The following is an 18,404-nucleotide window of genomic DNA, read 5'->3' on the forward strand; positions in this document are numbered from 1 at the left end:
CGTGATTAATCACCACACTTGTTACTTTGTTACCTACAATGAATATTACTGGCTTGATGAATATGTTTATCATCTAAACCAATATACCACAAAATGTATGTTGATTATTTACAAAGTGTCTGAACAAGGGTATAGTTTGTTAACTTACGATAACAATACATATATTAAGTTCATAGTTTAAGATAAAGTTCCATTTGTAAACACCTTTATTCACAACAAAAGTGGTAAGTTAGAACGTTGTAAAAAATAATAAATCACAGATTCATATTTTAAATTTGATACCAGTTTGTTCTTAAAAACAATAATTCACTAATCGTACAAAATATTACGGTTTTCAATTCTGGCTTTGTATATAGAATGTTAAAATACCTTCATATATGATATGCTATGATACTGTATTATTACTGACTGTTTAAACAGTATTAGCGTTTATAAAGGATCAAATTGTAATGTTTAGTGAACAACTAACTGTTGATTTAAGTTGCACTGTTAAACCTGAATGAACACTTCAGTTTTTCTTGTACTTAGAGATCGATTGTATATACTCGTATTTTAAAACATAAATTTTTGTATAAAAATGTTCAAAGTGTTCTTTCGGTTACTTTGGAACCATCATCCACCATTACTTGTTTTGTTTGTTTTTTTGCAAACACATTTAAAACCTACGCCCTATTCCACCATTAACAACAATGTACTAAACCAACCTAATTAATATATAAATATACAACAATATAAAGACCTCCCAACAGTTAGTAATGAACTTAAAATGTGAATAAAAAAGTCCACTCATAGTGAAGTTTATATGTTACTCACTCTGAATGCTATTGCTTTTAATAATGTGTGATTTTATAATTATTATTATTTACTGTGATTCACGAGGCTCGATCCGTGCCATAAGAAATATTATTAGTAACATTACAAAACTGATAAAGATAGATGAAATGAAAATCTAAAGTATATAAAGAAGAAATAAAGATTTATATTTCATGTCCCACGTAAAGAATAGTTAAACACAATAAAGTTAATAAAAAATAAAATTTGAAACGTATTTCTCATCACGCGCCTTTCTATTTCAGTAATTTCAGGCTTCTTATATTGTACATTATTCTAGATTTCTCTTCAATATTTATCTTCAGTCTCACTCGGGTATAAATATTGGTACAACTTCAAATAAAGAAGCGAGTGACTGTCCGAAGGTGATTTCCTGGAGCCAGTTAACGTAGCTCGAGAGGCGCGTGTAAACACCAGGGAAGTTGGGACGAGCACATTCGAACCCAAATGATACAACTCCAACTATTTTCACTCTTCCTGTTGTTGGATTCTGATACATCAGGGGACCACCAGAGTCGCCCTAGTTAAGAAAAATAAAACGATTGTATATCATTGTCACTTCTTATGTTATTTCTATTATAAATATTACAGCATATAAGAGCAGAACTGGACTTCCCTAAATCACCTGACCTCACCTGGTTCCTAGATACTTAACGGGCTACTCAGGTATTCAATTTACGCCCATAAAAACTGAAATGTACCATTGACAGTTTGGGTTTGTTTTTTAGTCAACTTACAATTTAGAATATACTATTATTAGTTTAAATTCGATCAAAATATTTTCTAACAAACCTGACAAGCATCTTTCCCTCCTTCCGGAAACCCCGCACAAATCATGTCGTTAGTGATTCCTCGGTTCAATTTGGAGAATGGGAGTGTCTGATAAGATTTGTTGCACTGTTCGTTTGTAACCACGGGCAACTCCAATTCACGAAGAACGTTACGTTTCTCAGTAGCTAATAAACAGAAAAATAACATCAATTATATTGTTTAACTTACAACAAATTTACATGAAAAGTATTTCACAAACTTTAAACATAAGTTTCAATAAATTCTTGTTTATTTGTCTTTCAACCTTTTTTCAAGATGATATCTTTTAAAGAATATGTAATTTCAAAATTTCTAACATTTTGAACGGATATTACTTTTCGTTTATATTAACAAATAACTTAACAGTGTGATAACAGAATTTCCAATGAAAAAAAACATTGTATATGAACTAATGGAAGAGGCCTCGCATGACCTGATGGCTAGGTTGTTCGTTAGTAATCTGAAGGACACTAGTTTGAATTCACATCATTATATACGCTGGCCTTTTCAGCCGTGTAGTTGCAAAGAAATCAGTACAAGAGTTGGCAGCGTGGGATGTTGACTAACTGCCTTCCATCTACTTTAGTAACGTGATAGGTAAAGATAGAGTTGTATAATTTTCGTTAGTTTTTGTCCCTTGAAATTCCGGAAAGTACAACTTCATACTTTTTACTTCTGCACTTCAATTTTTGGTTATTAAACCTGAATGTCTTAATTGTTATATGCCTATAACTAGCTACTATTATTAGTATTATTATATTTTCCAAAAAAAAATTACGGTTTTAAAGAAATATTGGAGAATTTATTTTTCTTCGAATACATTATAGCACTGTTTTAGCAAAGCAAGGTAGAAAACTCTTTGTTTCATAATTACAGATTTCGTGCACATATGAACAAAGATTTGGATAGCTCTATTTTATTCGTAGATTTTAAAACATTCAAACAGCAATCAGTTAATTTTAACGTTCAAAACGATATATTTTAACACATGCAAACGACGATAGTTATTTATGAACATAGAAGAAGAATAAAATTTTATTGTTCTGTTTTTATTTGGTCTCAGAAGATACATCAACTTAACCACAACACTTACCTTTCCCAGTAACACCCCAACCAGTAATGACGACCTTAATATTGTTCAAGTTCACGTGAGGTTTGTTGAACTCAGGAATACAGACAGGCTGTATTTTGTCGTTGTATTCGACTGGTTTCGAGAGTAAAATCAAACCGATATCGTAGTAGTGTGAATGGTGTTTGTAGCCCTGGTGAACAATAACTTTATCCACTTGATAATTTGTACCCGAATTGTCTATGTCATGGGCTCCAACTCTTACGAAGATAGAATAATTCTGTCTAAAACAGCAACAAAGAAAATTGCTTTACAGTTCAGTGATGTCGAAAAAACCAACTTGTAGAGAAATATATATGTAAAAACGCCGTTTTTGCATATAAAAATGCTTTACAGTTGTTTAAATTCTCTTAGTGGAAATCCTAAGTAACTATTACTGATGTATCATTGTTAGTCCTAATGTACAATAAATAAATGATACACAAGAAAAGTTTACATTCGTTGTTATGTAATATCACTAGATACACTGTTTACTTTCAATGAAAAAAAAACGTATCACAATAACAGGAGGTACCATATGAAGTGGGTTAGGGTGCTGAACTGACTTTCTATCTTGACTGAATTGAAGAAACAGAGAGAGAAGAGACAGAATCAAATAAATTATGAAATGGATAGTTTTCGAAATAATTAACACAACCAAAAAAAAACAAAACACATAATACAATGGTTTGGTTTGAATTTCGCCCAAAGCTATACAAGGGCTGTCTGCGTAGTCGTTCCTAATTTAGCAGTGTAAGACTAGAGGGAAGGCAGCTAGTCATCTCAACCCACCGCCAATCTTGGGCTACTCTTTTACCAACGAATAGTGGGATTTAATGTCACGGTATAAAGTCCCCACGGCTGAGCTCGGATTACGAGTCAAGCGCCTTAACCACCTGGCCATGCCGAGCTTTAATATAATGAATAACAACTTCATCCAAATGGGGAAAGGTCTAATTCAAATATATTTTGAAGTAAAAATTTGGCAAAACCAAGACAGTATTTGAAGTAATAGGGCAAACACTCCTAAACTGCTTTTGTTACTTATAACAATTAATCACATAATTAAGTATAACAAGAGAGTATAGCTGCCAAGTATTTCTAATTTTTTATATGAGTGATAATGTTAGAAAGAAGTAAATAGTTTTCCAGTGAAACTTTCAGGGAGAGTGATCAGTGACACTTAAGGAAAAAAAGAAAAACATATACAATGATTAAATGAGTTTATTTGTTTACATTGACAGTTTTCTATAGGATAAACTCATAATCAGCGCTAAACCATCTTCTTCCTGCAGTAGATGGATTATGGAAAGCTGTAGGGAGCAGTGGTGCAATCTGGACATGAAAATATTACCGCGTAGAGATTTTCAGTGGAAACTAAATGTAGAGCTATTGTCATGAAGCTCTGATGTCAAATAGAGTATGACTAGATATAGCCACTTGGACTGTAATAACGACGTGATGACACTCCGAATTTATTATAAACGTTATAGTAACTAAATGATAAGTGAACCATTTTGATGAAAAGAGAAATTAGTGTAAAAACATTTTTTTACCAAAAAAGTAATCTTATTCAAACTAAAACCCAAAATCCTGTGAAACAAAAACATAATAAACGTTTAGAATATAGTAGAAAACATAATCAATCAAATCTGTCTGTTTATTTTATCAGATTAAATATAAACAGTTAAGAAGCAACAGTAGAAAGAAAAACAGTATATCTAAGCACTTGACTCATAATCCGAGGGTCAGGGGTTCGAATCTACCAAACATGCTCACCCTTTCAGCCGTGGTAGCGTTATGATGTGACGGTCAGTCCCACTATTCGTTGGTAAAAGAGTAGCCCAAGAGTTGATGACGAGCTATCTTCCCTTTAGTCTTACACAGCTAAATTAGGGAGCTATTCCTCGTATAGCTTTGCGCGAAATCCAAAACAAACCATAATTGTAGATATTTGAATTTTAATATGATGGACGTAGCGTGTGTATGTGTGTATATGATTAGCTGGCTATACATTTGGCCTAAGTTAGAAATACAACGTAGCGCCATCTATTCAATGGCATCATAAATAAAACCCATAAAATAAATCACTTTGTGTTTTCAAGTTTCGGACAGATTGAATAATAAGTACGGTATGTAAAACAACCACTTAGATATCACAGAACATAATTTTAAATAACGGTGCCTTTCTTACAACAAGAACACAACTGTCAGTAGGACTGTAGTGAGGGTTTGATTATATCTCTAAGTAATTTTTAAATACTGGACAAAGAAAACAGTTCTTTAAAGCATTTATTTTCACAAGAAAGGTGACCACTTTTCCTAAAAAAAATTACAGTTTATACTAGTACAATCTAAACACTTTTCCCGTTTACTACTTCCCAGAAAAAATCCGTTTTCAGCAAACGTTCAAATTTTTAAATATTTTTTTCAATGAGTTAAGAATACTACGATTCGTAATTATGGTGCAAACAGCCACAGATGGTGGAACGATTTTGACTTAAAAGAAAAATTAGTTTTCTATCTCACTTTTTCATGCCTCCATTTTGGTAAGATTTTATAATAAGAAAAATTGAGTTTCGATACCCTAAGTGGTAACAGTACAAATAGCCTGTTGTGTAACTTGTGATTAATAACAAATAAACAGTTTTCAAAATTTTCCTGTGATGAAAACATACAACATACAAGAGTCTAATGCATGTTTAACTTTATTCGTTCAAACTATAATTCAAAAATTTCCAACTAAAGTTCTGTCTGTCGAAAAGCTCTAGGATTATGTTTATTTTTTCTTGGACAGTGATTTGTAGAAAACAAGCGATGAATTTATTATGCTATATTCTACATGCTTTTTATTTTTAAATTTATAATAGATAAATTAACAACAACAGGGAAGGTATAGAGTCTTGAATTACACTTATCACAAACATTAATCCAATTGGTTAAGTGTTCCCTGAATTTTGGGGTTCAATCTGTCTCTTATAATATGGTTTATTTTATTTAATTACTGAATAATCCTATCAAATATACTAGATTTAATTTGTTAGTAATAATAATAAGCATTCTCAAACTTTTATCTTATGTTTTATGGTAAGATGCGGATTTGAACCCATTTCAGAAATTCCGGAATTAGTGGCTTCACCAGAAAGCCAGCAAACGCTTTATTTAGTTACTTAATTATTTTGATCTACTAATTAGTCTGTATTTACCTGCATTACCTTAACCAGAAAAAAATCTTGAAATTATTTAATTTTTTAATTAATTTTCCATATGAAATTATTATTACAAATACCCTATCACAAACTCGGGATGTTTGGAACTTGAGCCATGGCGGAATTTGGAATATTTTGGCCTTTGAGAGGGGTTAAGAGATCAAGTTAACACAGAGAGAGGAACACACAATCAAAGGATAGATTTCAACTAAGGCCGTATGTACTGTATAACCCTTGCCTCCACCAAAGAAATGCCAGTACTTCATCTCAAATTAAGCCTAAAATAAATTTTCACTTACGTATTTGTAGAGTAATGATCAAGACAGGTTTTAATAATTTAAAATCAGATGCGTGGATCAGTAACCAGAAGACGTCCGGCTATAAGGAGTTTCTCTAATCTAATGGAACGTTCATCAGAATAGCCGGTTTGCGGATCTACCTGTATTATTAGTTATTTGTGGTCGCCTGGTGTACGTGGCATATGATACATTACTATGCTCACTGCTTTACGTACATTTACCGTTCGTATTACTATTTATATTAGATTTATTTTCCATACTTCTATACAATTCTACATCGTGTTGAAAGACTAAGCGCGAATCGTGAATATGGAAATTAAAGAGAAGAAATATATTAATGTTTATGATGGTCTTTTTCCTTTCTTAACTTTTTCACATTTATAGTACTTTTAGTTTCTTTAAGCGTATGAATTGTATTTCAGAACGGCTGGTATAGGTATTAACACTTTTATTGATAAGGAGAGAACAACGTATTGACCTTCTAAGGTCATCTTCAGGTTAATAAAATCAAGAAGAAGAAATGACATTAATTTCAATCCCAATTTTGTGAAGATAAAAGTATCCAAGAATATTAATCAGTGTACAAATATTATCCATAATTTATGGGAAAAAACAACTAAAAGCCATGTTAAACTCGAAATATAAAGAAGTATTTGACTTATAGAAACAAAAAAATGACAAACTGTCTCTTTGTTAACTTGAAGATAACCTGAGAAAATCGAAACGTTCTTCTCTGCTTTATTAGTAAAAGTGTTAACACCCATACCACCCGTTCCGAGATACATTTTTATCTCAAGTGGGTTTCTCGTCATCACGACGTGCGAATTGTATTTTGGAGGTAACTTGAAAATTTTAAGGACAGATCCATTCTTGTTTATACCGATACTTATTTTGATGTACGAAAACAAAACTACAATGAAGATGTTGAACACTCACCTGTTTCCAAACTGCGTCACAAGACAATGGGCGGCAGTAACAACAGAGACTTTATTAATAATAGATCCACCACAAAGGAAACGGTGAGGATTTACTTTGAAAATTCCAACCTAAAAGAGGAAAAGATCTGAGGATAACGGTGAAAGTTCCGAGGCATTAAAGGAAATGGTGAGGATCTACGTTCAATATTCTGACCTAAGAAATGACACCATGAAAATCTACAGTATACATTCCAACGTATGTAAAGGATCCACAGTGAACATTCCAATGCATAAACTCGATACAATTCGTAATGAAATATTTACCTTCGTTTAAGAGAAAAATATTAATAGTTTGATAAAAATAACACACATTGTTTTAACCTTATCAGATTATTTTTTCAACCTGTCTTGGCTTTGGTTATCTTTTTCCTTTAATATAAAATTCTTCGTACATCCCTATATAAGCCATTGTTTAACCTTTTTACAACGGGTTACAGGGCAAAGGTCATGCCACCGCATTTGTTGACTTGAATTTAAAATTTTATTGAACGAATATTTTATGAATTTATGTCAGTACGTTTGGAATTAGATTGTAGATTATAATTCAAACTTTAATATTATATATGAGTTAATTTCTTCATTTAAAAATAAATGTTAAAAGAATTCGTCTAAATATAGACTTTATTGAGTCACGTGGTATGTTGAATGCAGCACTCTTTAGAATTAGATGTTTGTAATATCAAAATACTGCGTCTATAGTTTTGAACAAATTAGGAACTCAAATTATTAATATTAACAAGCTAGAATATAAAACTAGAACCTTGTATCTTTTTATTTAGCTGAGATATGACTTATGTACTGAATCAAACACAGTAGCCATGTTCAACTCTTTCCATTTTTTGAAATAGTCCCTTATATACTTTAACTACAAAATAAGACATGTAAACAACCAATCAGCAGCTTAGAATTTTTAGAGTGATTTTCTAAGCCATTTGAATGTTGATTCGAACTCTATAACATGTTTACGTAATGTTTGTTTATTTTGAATATTCGCGCAAAGCTACTTGAGGTCTATGTGAGACTAGAGGGAAGTCAGCTAGTCATCACCACCTACCGCTAACTCTTAGGCTACTCTTTTACCAACGAATAGTGGGATTGAACGTCACATCATAACACCTCCTCGGCTGAAAGGGCGAACATGTTTGGTGCGACGGGGATTCGAACCAGCGACCCTCGGATTACGAGTCGAGCGCGTTTACATGATATGGCAGTTTAATCCAAAAAGCTATCACATTAAAATGTAACATCTTAATGTTTCCATAATGCTTTATCACTTACTTGCGTAATGTTTACAAATCATTAAGCGTTTCTGTAGAACTTAATTCAAACAAATATTAGAGAAGCGAACTTTAACCACATAATTCAAATTAATTAAGTTTTAGTCTTCCTATCAGAACAGCGGTAACTTTACAGAACCACATCGCTAAAATCCAGCCTTATATTTCTCGCGATAGACACAACTTGCAGCCACACGTGGTTTTGCCCTAAAGCAAAACAAAGAAAGAAAAAAAAGAAACTCTCACCATCCACGGCCATGAATGAGGCGTCGCTATTCCTCCACCAATAATTCTTGTAACTACTGGTCGGAACCCACAATCTTAAAAAAAAAAAGTAGAATTGTCAGGAAATCTTATGAAAAAAAACAACAAAGTTTATTTCAAATAAATTAGAAAACTTAGACCTCTTATTAATTCAAGTTGGTTTGTTTCGGATATTTAAAAAAAACTATTCGAGGGCTACAGCGCTAGTAGAAATCCACTTACGTTTTTCATTTATTCCACGTCGTACCCTTGATGTTACTGACGTTCCTGTGGTCATGTAAAAAAAAACACGAAAAAATAAACGAATGTAAACGGCGTCGTTATTAAAATATTTCAACATCACAAAATGTATACAGTTATGTAGTACACGTATACTGCTGTGACTAGAAATAAATATGTAATTGAAAATGTATGAACTTGATTTTCTAGTTAGGTTCATTTAAGGAAAACTTTAAAATAACTTATAATTTAAGTAATGAAAATCGAGAAGGATCAATAGATTTCTACAAAGATATAAAATATGAGGTAATAATTGTTACCTATAGCACACAATGGACAGTTTCATGATTTTAGTGTTTAAAATGTACAAATGAGAATTGTTATAATAATATTTTAATGTTTTGTTTTGAATATTACACAAAGTTACTCAACAGGTAACTCTTTAATCTAGATGATATAAGCTTGAGGGAAAGCACTTAATCCACACTTCGAACCACCAACTCTTAGGCTACTCTTTAACTAACGAATAAGATTGACTATTAAATAATAACGCCCTCACTACTTGAAGGGCTGTTTCTCATCTTACATAAGATATACATTAGTATAAATATTATAACATTATCTAGTTTTTAACCTAATATATTTGTTTACCCCAAAACTGGTTCAAACTTTAGTGGTTTATGAAGTTAAAATTATTAACATTAAACGAATCAACACCGATTACAAACCTGTCACGTTGCTCGAGAAGAGAGCCATAGACAGTGTGATAAAAACCAGGAAACTGATATCCATGGTATAGCCTCTACGAATAAGTCAGTTCCCTTTAAGCCGAGTATCTCTTATTGAAAGTCATAAGCAAACAGGCTATGGTTGTTTCAACTCTCTTGTCTTCATTGAACGTATCGTAGGACAAGCCTGTTTCGTAATTAAATAACGAGATCCATTTCAGTTACGTTTATCCTGCGGAGATCTAAGGTCTTACGAAACGTTATGAAATATCCTTCGAATTATTGTTTTAACAAAACAGATACTATTCACCAGAGGGCGCGATATTATTGAATAAGTTTCACAATCGGCTGAACCACTTTATTCGTGTGATCGTTGGTGCAACAACTCGAACTGTGTATGTACTAGACATTTTAAGGTGCAAAGTCACATTGGTGCTATTGTTAAGACCTCTGTCTACAAAGTTTTGCATATAAATTCGAGGAAACAGGTTTCGCTAGATTTCCTTAGCTCGCGAGAGACGTACTTAAATATAAAAAGAATGAACAATTAATTCTAAACGACCGAAAGGAGGAGCGAAATATGTAGATTAAGGTTTCAGCAGTTCTCGTATCAATATGGAAATGGTATCGTAGAATTTCTATATCGAAAATGTGTCTTAGTTAATCATAAAAAAAACAACAACACACTTTTATATATTTCTTCCTTAAGATTTAGTGGTAAGTTTGGGACTTATTAACCGAATTAGATATAACACTTTATGACGAAAGTTTTGTTTGTTTTAGAATTTCGCGCAAAGCCGTCCTTAATATGGCAGTTTTAGTGAAATAACATAATATTCTAATAAATTCAGCAAAACATCATTAGATTTGTTTAGGAATATTTAACGTGTAGGTTGTGAATTATTATTAAAAAAACACCGTAAAACACCAGGGGATAACGTGTTCAGCTGCACTGATCGGTCAAACGATTACTTTAAGCTTTTCAATTTGAAATTCATCCCTCACTTTCCGAAAGACTCGACTGGCCAGGTGGGTTAAGGCGTTCGATTTGTACTGTGAGGTTTGCGGGTTCGACTCCCCGTCGCACCAAACATGCACGCCCTTTCAGCCGCGGGGGGGGGGCGTTATAATGTGACGGTCAATCCCACTATTCGTTGGTAAAAGAGTAGCCCAAGAGTTGGCGGTGGGTGGTGATGACTAGCTGCCTTCCCTCTAGTCTTACACTGCAAAATTAGAGACGGCTAGCGCAGATAGCGCTCGAATTGCTTTGCGCGAAATTAAAAAAACAAACAAACATACTCCATGAAGGCTTATATTAAAATGCTTTAACATTCTGTAGTTGTAAAGTTTAATTTTTCCTCGTATGTATTTCAGTTAACGTTAAATTTTTTTAACGTTTTAAATTATTCATTTTAGTTTAATTTTCTAACAAATACACTTCGAAAACTGTTAATTTTTAAACAGTTGTTTCTTTACATGTATGATGTAGTGAAAATGATAAAAAAGTGAAAATTGTGATGTCCATTACGTAGTATTACAATCAAGATATCAAAAAGTTTCAAAAATAGGTTAAAGAAAATAAATAATTATAAGTTATAGAAGAAATCGTTTATATTAGTCAATAAAAATTACCTTTGTGCTAATACGACATAAGTGCACCACCTAGCAAAATAAATACCATTAAATACTCGTATTGGGTTAAAATATTATAAACAAATCAACAGTTGGTCTACATGTATATAATGCACGGGCATTTAGTTAATAGGAATCAATATACAATTGTTGTGACTACAACATTTAACGTTTTGGTGATTCTATTGACATTAGAATAGAAGTGTGAATAGTTTGTTGTTGTTTTTATTTCGCGCGAAACTACACGAGGACTACCTGCGCTAGTGATTCCTAATTTAACAGTGTAAGACTAGAAGAAAGGCAGCTTGTCATGACTACTCACCGCCAACTTTTGGGCTACTCTTTTACCAACGAATAATGGGATTGACCGTATATAATAACGCCCCCACGGCTGAGCATACTTGGTGGGACGAGAACTCGAACCCACGACCCTGAGATTGCAAGCGCCCTACCTACCTGGTTGTGACTACAACATTTAACGTATTGGTGATTCTATTGACATTAGAATAGAAGTGTGAATAGTATTATAAACAATGATGATGGATAAAGCGTGTTTCATGTTTACAGATTCAAAATAATTAATGAAGATATGTGCAAGTTTATATGTGCAACGTATTAGTTCCATTGGTTTGATGCATGTAAACATTATAAGTGCTTATAAATAAACGAATATAATTTGCTGTAAATCAATAAACACATCTGCCCTGAAAGTCTTATAAACTCATAGTAGTTTATAGTCTTAAAGCAGAAAGTGTTCATTCAACCAATAAAAATAGAAACACGTGGAATATTTTTTAATAAACGCAAGATGTAGATGTACTTTGGAAACGGAATGAACACTTAAACTTTTCTATGTTTAATTTAACAGTTATATTTACATCATCAGGATGAAATCTAATTGCTACTGATTAAACTACATTTGTGAAGATTAATATATTTAACACACAAGACAGTTATGTTTGTGTACTTGGGTTTATGTGAGAGTTTTATAGTGTTGGAAAAATCAACACAACACTGGTCTGTTTTTATTTTCATTTATTTTATAGTATTTAATACATATCTGGTATTTTGTTTAAACTCTCAAAATCTAACGTTTCTTGTTTTATATTATTTATTGAACATTATTCCTGCTTTATTTAATATTTTGAATGTTAAGAAAGCATGGAGATATTACATGTACCTTACATTTAGCTGAAAAGGAAGTAACCGAACTAACCCTAGATTTACTGGAAATAACAATACATCAGAATTCCTGAGATTTACTTGTACTTTTTCTTGCCTAATATCCGGAGGAATCGTAATGTTTCATTATTTTGTAATAATTAGTGCCACCTCGATATTGTATAAATAACTTATCTTCAACGGTGTAACACTAAGAGAGGATTGTTTGTTTTTTGAATTACGGTTTGGTTTGGTTTGAGTGTCGCGCAAAGCTACTCGAAATCTATCTGTGCTAGCCGTCCTTAATTTAGCATTGTAAGACTATAGGGAAAACAGCTAATCATCACCAGCCACCGCCAACTCTTGGGCTACTATTTTACCAACGAAGAGTGGGATTGACCGTCACATTATAACGTTTCCACGGCTAAAAGGGCGAGTATGTTTGGTGTGACGAGGATTCGAACCCACGAACTTCGGATAACGATTCGAATGCGTTAACCACCTGACCATGCCGGGTCCCTTTAAGGAGAACTAACAACCAAATAGCTACCACGCTTATTAGATCAGGCTCTCTATACAGCCGTATAGTAAATGTTTTCTCTTACTTTTATATTGTACTTTAGACAATACCTGTTGCAATTACTATACCACCGACGAGCTGATCAACCCAACCCTAAAGTATTTTCGAAGCCGGGAAAAGTCTAATACCAAGAGTGGCTATTTATTACGTTATTTTCGAAAGGTTTCTATTCAAGCAGTTAACAGAAAAATAAATATAGGAAATAGGTGTGGTTGGTTGGTTGCTTGACGTTTAATGGCGCAAAGCAACGAGGCTATTTGCGCCAAATAAATTGGTAAACGAGCGAATCTTCAGTTGGAAAAATTAGGAATTGTTTTGTTTTTAAAGCAAAACAATTTCTGGAGAAATCTCAAAAACAACAACATAGCAACAAATATACAATAGGAAAAAGTAAACAATGTAAAAATGGTGCGTGCTAAAATATTGGATTCGTGTTGTTTTTTGTCTCTGTTGAAATCCCGGAGAAAAGTAAAACCTAAATAGAATTTAAAAGGCCTGTAAAAATCTAACAAGAATCAATACGGGTAGTGTCACCGTCACCAATGTCACTGTCTAAAGTCAATGGTAAACTCTGAGTGTAAACATATGTAAAACGGTGCTGCCTTGCACGGTAATAATGATGATACGACAATAAAATATGTGCTATTATGACTTGAGTGTCATTAAGGTCATACATTGATCCATCAACTATGGATAAAAAAAACGATGGGCTAAAAAGATCCATCAAGACAACTTACTCTTGACTATCCATGTGGATACTAGGTGATCAAAGAGCAGCAGTACGTTTGATCTGGAAAAGCTTGTTGGAACTTTCTGCGCCCCAATTCGACAGCCAAATGGAACGAAGCCGAGCCTTGGTCACGTGACTATAGTCCATATACAGAAAAGGCCCGAACGTAATGGCACCATAGCAGTCAGACGTAGCTAAAGGCCCGAACGTAATGACACCATAGCAGTCAGACTTAGCTAAAGGCCCGAACGTAATGGCACCATAGCAGTCAGACTTAGCTGTAGTGTCGGCGAGCTCGTTACCCCGAATGCCTACGTGGCCCAGTTTACAGAAAATCAGATATGAACAAATGACAAAAGAAAAATTGGGCCATGTGAGAAGTCACGTGAAACGATTCCTGGGTCTGTAGACAGCTAAGAGAGTAACTACAGTCAAAGTACTACTTAGCTGCTACATAATCCAGGACAAGAGAGATGACATACAACTTGCTAGTGAACACAGAAACTGTAGAGGGAATCCTGTAAGCAACCACCAAGTAATGATAAATTATGGCAGAGTTCATAAAGGCAGCTCACTTTGAACAATCTGTATAAATAACTATGAAGAGATAGTTCAAGAGATGTTCAGCAAAGAGGAACCGGTACTTCCAGTCTGGAGTATCCATTGTTTTCAGGTGACTCAGAGAAAGATCACACTGAGAAATGGTAACATGCCATGGATCAAGAGGCCAAACGGTAAACTCGGAAACATCATCCAGTTGCAGACCCAAGTCATTCATGTGTGTCTGGATATTGAGGCCAAAAGGTGGAATAATGGGCCATCTTTAACGGATTAGACCAGCCCAGCAATGATGGAAAATACAATTCCAGGTGGGGTGTCATGTCAAGGAACGTAGTTTAACAGCATACTGGAGGGAAAGTTGCAAACGTCGAAAATGGTTCTTAGAGCTCTGCGTACAAACTCTAGACCGACGAAAAATGGAGTGGCTAGTGATACAGTTGTGGAGGGCATGTCCTGGGCGTCTAGTAAAGCCACGGCTCCAGGAATTTGACCATCACACAAACTATCATTCCTATGGAGGGAAAACATTGGCTTGCGACCATGCCAGTTCTTGAGAAAAGAGCTTCTGCTTGAGGTTAAGTGGACAGGTCTCTGTCAGTTTTGTCCCTCGGGGCCGATGGAGAGAGATTTGAGCAGCCACCAGCAACGGAGATAGAGTCAGAGACAGAAGTTGACGTAGACTTGTCAACTCCTTTCTTCACAGATGGCAACAAACTCTGAAGATAAGAGGGAAACTACTTCAGGAGATATGGAAAGGTTGGGCTGCACACCCACCAAAGTGATAGAGCAGAGGGCGGCAACATGTGTCTGTGACGGCGTGGGAGACCAAAGTTTCCGTATCTCAGAATAAGATATGTTGTTAACAGTCTTCAAGCATTGTACCTCTTTTTCCTCGATCCACTTGGACAAAAACATGAATATAAAGGATGGGAGCCAGCATAGTTGTGGCAGTGTAGCTCCTAGCCACACAGATCTTCTTTATGGTCTTTTTCACTACAATGGGCTCAGCACAAAGAACCATGGCAAGGGGTCACAGAGTGACCAAACCACTGGCATTGGAAACACTAAAGAGGGTTAGGGATATAGGGCTTAACCTTACAATGTAAGTAACCCACCTTCACAGATGTAAGGGGATATAGAGAAGTGAATGTCATAATGAGAAGGGAGGTAGGTCAAAACTCTCCATCTTTGTATGGCCAAATCTCCTTGAATGGAAAGACCAGCTAAAATTTCCGACTCGGGGATGTTAAGAAGACCCTTTTCACTAATGACTCCTCGAGATGTGTTTAGGGCAGCATAGGGAGTAACCTGATCAGACAAATCTCCAAAAGTCTTGAACCTCAAGAGGAGTTTGGTGTGCTCTGGTTTTATTGTGTCAACAATAATGTCCCTGGATCTTAATTTTTAGACAGAATGGAAAATGAGGAATCGAAATATGAAGTCGGCTGTAGCTTAGGACGGAGTAGGAGTATCTTGCAAGCATGGTTGCTTATCAATGAAGGGTTATTGAACCTTAGGAGTGAGTGAGTGAGTGAAAAGCCATGGGAAAGAGAAAAGTCCGGCGTCCACTGATTTCACCCACCAAAGAGCCGAAAGCAAAAGGCTTGACAGCAAAGCCAAGATTTTGTGGACATTACACACAAATTTCAACATCAGACAAAGTCCACAAAATCTGTTGAAAACGTCCAATACTGGTACTCAGTTAAACCTAGCCAACTGACCATCGGGGGCATCCCAAGGCCACCCATCTACAGGAATTCAAACCCAAATGGTGTATTGAGGTTGGACCCTTGGATTCCCTCCTCCCCTTCACGGGGTATCACGCACTGCGAATACATGCGTGGACGTTCAGATTTCAGAGGAAGTAAACTGAAAATACAGAAAAGACTGGGATTAGAAATACTCAGAAGATTTATTTTGGAATTTACATAAAAGTCCCTAAACTACAATTCTAAATTTCGGTATCAGTTTCTATCAGTATAATACCTACAGAAAATAAGTGTCAAAATATAGGAAATATAAACTTTGACCATATTTGGAACTTTCCAATCGATGCTAACAAAGCAACACATTTTATTTTATATTATTTTCTCTCCTTATACGTTGATCACGTGCCTATATCCTGTGTGAAAGAGTTACTCATTCTAGGATTTGAGATTTGTAAGGTCGGATTCCTTTGAAACACAAAAGAGCTGAGTTCCGGCTAAACCATTTATTTATTATCAATGTACAGTGGCAATGAAATTGTAAGATATCCATAAAATAACAGTCAAGGAAGTTAAAGATAAAGTGACTGATATGATACATATCATATCATAAAAATACATAAAAATTACGCATGATTTTTATGTTACTTTTAGAAACTACTAGTTGATAATGACAGCCATTCATGTTTATCTGGATTTGGATCATGTTTTAAACTATTCAGGTGATTTATTAATTGTTTCACTGAGTCATGTAAATCAATTGAATTTTTATAAAGTTTTTAAAAAACAACGAGTGCTTTCTCAGAATTAAGTATTGTATAGAACACTACTGAATATTAATACCTTCGCCATTATAATCACGTAAACGGGAATAAGTAATACATATTTATATGTTTATGTGTAACTACATAAAGTGACACCTACATATCATTAAATTATCAACAAGAGATGAACCTCGTTTGTGTGTATATATATATAGGAATATATAAAAGTCATGTCTTATATACGTATGAAAAAAATCTTAAAATTCTGAAATTCTTGTTTGAATAAAGTCCACATTACTCCTACAAACACGTGTTCAGTTGTTACACAGATCATGTTATATATGTTGACTTAAGTTTTACATCAACGTTGTAGTAACCTTCAGGAGACAAAGAAATAACAATAATAATTTACATATCTTTTATTGTGTAAGTTTTGCGATAACGTAGTTATTAAAATACCAAGTTTCCTTATCTTCTGTTTAACACTAGCATAGTAACCAACAATACATTTTTTACCTTCAGTTTAATACTAGCATAGTGACCAACAATACATTTTTTACATTCAGTTTAACACTAGCATAGTGACCAACAATACATTTTTTACATTCAGTTTAACACTAGCATAGTGACCAATAATATGTTTTCTTACCTTCAGTTTTACACCAGCATAGTAACCAACAATACGTTTTAACATTCAGTTTAACACTAGCATAGTGACCAATAATATGTTTCCTTATCTTCAGTTTAACACCAGCATAATAACCAACAACACGTTTTTATCTTCATTTTAACAGTAGCATTGTAACCAACAATACATTTTAACATTCAGTTTAACACTAGCATAGTGACCAATAATATGTTTCCTTACCTTCAGTTTAACACCAGCACAGTAACCAACAATACGTTATTTACCTTCAGTTTAACACCAGCATAGTAACCAACAACACGTTTTTATCTTCATTTTAACAGTAGCATTGTAACCAACAATACTTTTTACCTTCATTTTAACACTAGCATAGTAACCAACAATACATTTTTTTACCTTCAGTTTAACAGTAGCATAGTGACCAACAATACGTTTTTATCTTCCATTTTACAAATAAATGTATGTGTAAATAACAGCATATCAATAGATCTTAGTAACACTATATCATAACGATGCTTAAGGTGCTGATTTGATGCGATTTGATATTATTTAAATATTATGTTTATTTGTGTACATTCATGATAACAATGGCCTATAATAACTAAATTAACTTTTATATTAAGTTTTTCCTTAGCTATTTGTTACTGTTACTGTAGTTTAATCATTAAACTCCAAGCTATTTATTCCTTACATCATAACGTTTTCTAAAATTATCTGTTAATTACAACGAAATCCTTACCACTGTATACCAACCTGTCACGTTTCCAGAGTAGAGAACCACAACCAGCGAAAAGATCCACACCTTAGTATCCATAATATAACCTGTGCTTCTGAGTCAACTTCCTTTAAGGTAAGTTACTCGTCCTAGGAATAAAATTCTTCATACGTCATACGTAGATATC

General features: G+C 34.0%; 2 protein-coding genes across 7 annotated transcripts in view; one reads left to right on the top strand and one right to left on the bottom strand.

The window, feature by feature from the left end:
• Nucleotides 1-188: 188 nt before the first annotated feature.
• LOC143243772 (clotting factor G beta subunit) lies at nucleotides 189-18,369 on the bottom strand. Of its 2 annotated transcripts, none has more exons than XM_076487405.1 (7): nucleotides 18,256-18,369; nucleotides 8,998-9,042; nucleotides 8,758-8,831; nucleotides 7,194-7,303; nucleotides 2,735-2,994; nucleotides 1,624-1,787; nucleotides 189-1,351 (listed from the first exon to the last, which is right to left on the bottom strand). In XM_076487405.1, the coding sequence occupies exons 1-7, from the start codon at nucleotides 18,314-18,316 to the stop codon at nucleotides 1,139-1,141; spliced, it is 927 nt and encodes a 308-aa protein (XP_076343520.1). In that variant the 5' UTR covers nucleotides 18,317-18,369; the 3' UTR covers nucleotides 189-1,138. The 2 variants fall into 2 exon arrangements, with proteins under 2 accessions (XP_076343520.1, XP_076343519.1); XM_076487404.1 differs by lacking the exon at nucleotides 18,256-18,369 and adding an exon at nucleotides 9,723-9,973.
• The window catches only part of LOC143243771 (clotting factor G beta subunit-like), a 35,378-nt gene continuing 27,056 nt past the window's right edge, over nucleotides 10,083-18,404 (top strand). Inside the window, exon 1 of one of the 5 annotated variants that reach the window (XM_076487397.1) lies at nucleotides 10,083-10,439. Coding sequence is in view for 1 of the 5 variants with exons in the window: in XM_076487396.1 (XP_076343511.1) it covers nucleotides 10,338-10,346 (9 nt within the window). In the remaining 4 variants the exon portion in view is untranslated. The remainder of the gene's footprint in view (nucleotides 10,440-18,404) is intronic. The other 4 variants (XM_076487400.1, XM_076487398.1, XM_076487396.1 and 1 more) reach the window with 4 other exon arrangements.

This window comes from Tachypleus tridentatus, chromosome 2 (assembly GCF_004210375.1).
Source record: "Tachypleus tridentatus isolate NWPU-2018 chromosome 2, ASM421037v1, whole genome shotgun sequence".
NCBI classification, from domain to species: Eukaryota; Metazoa; Arthropoda; class Merostomata; order Xiphosura; family Limulidae; genus Tachypleus; species Tachypleus tridentatus.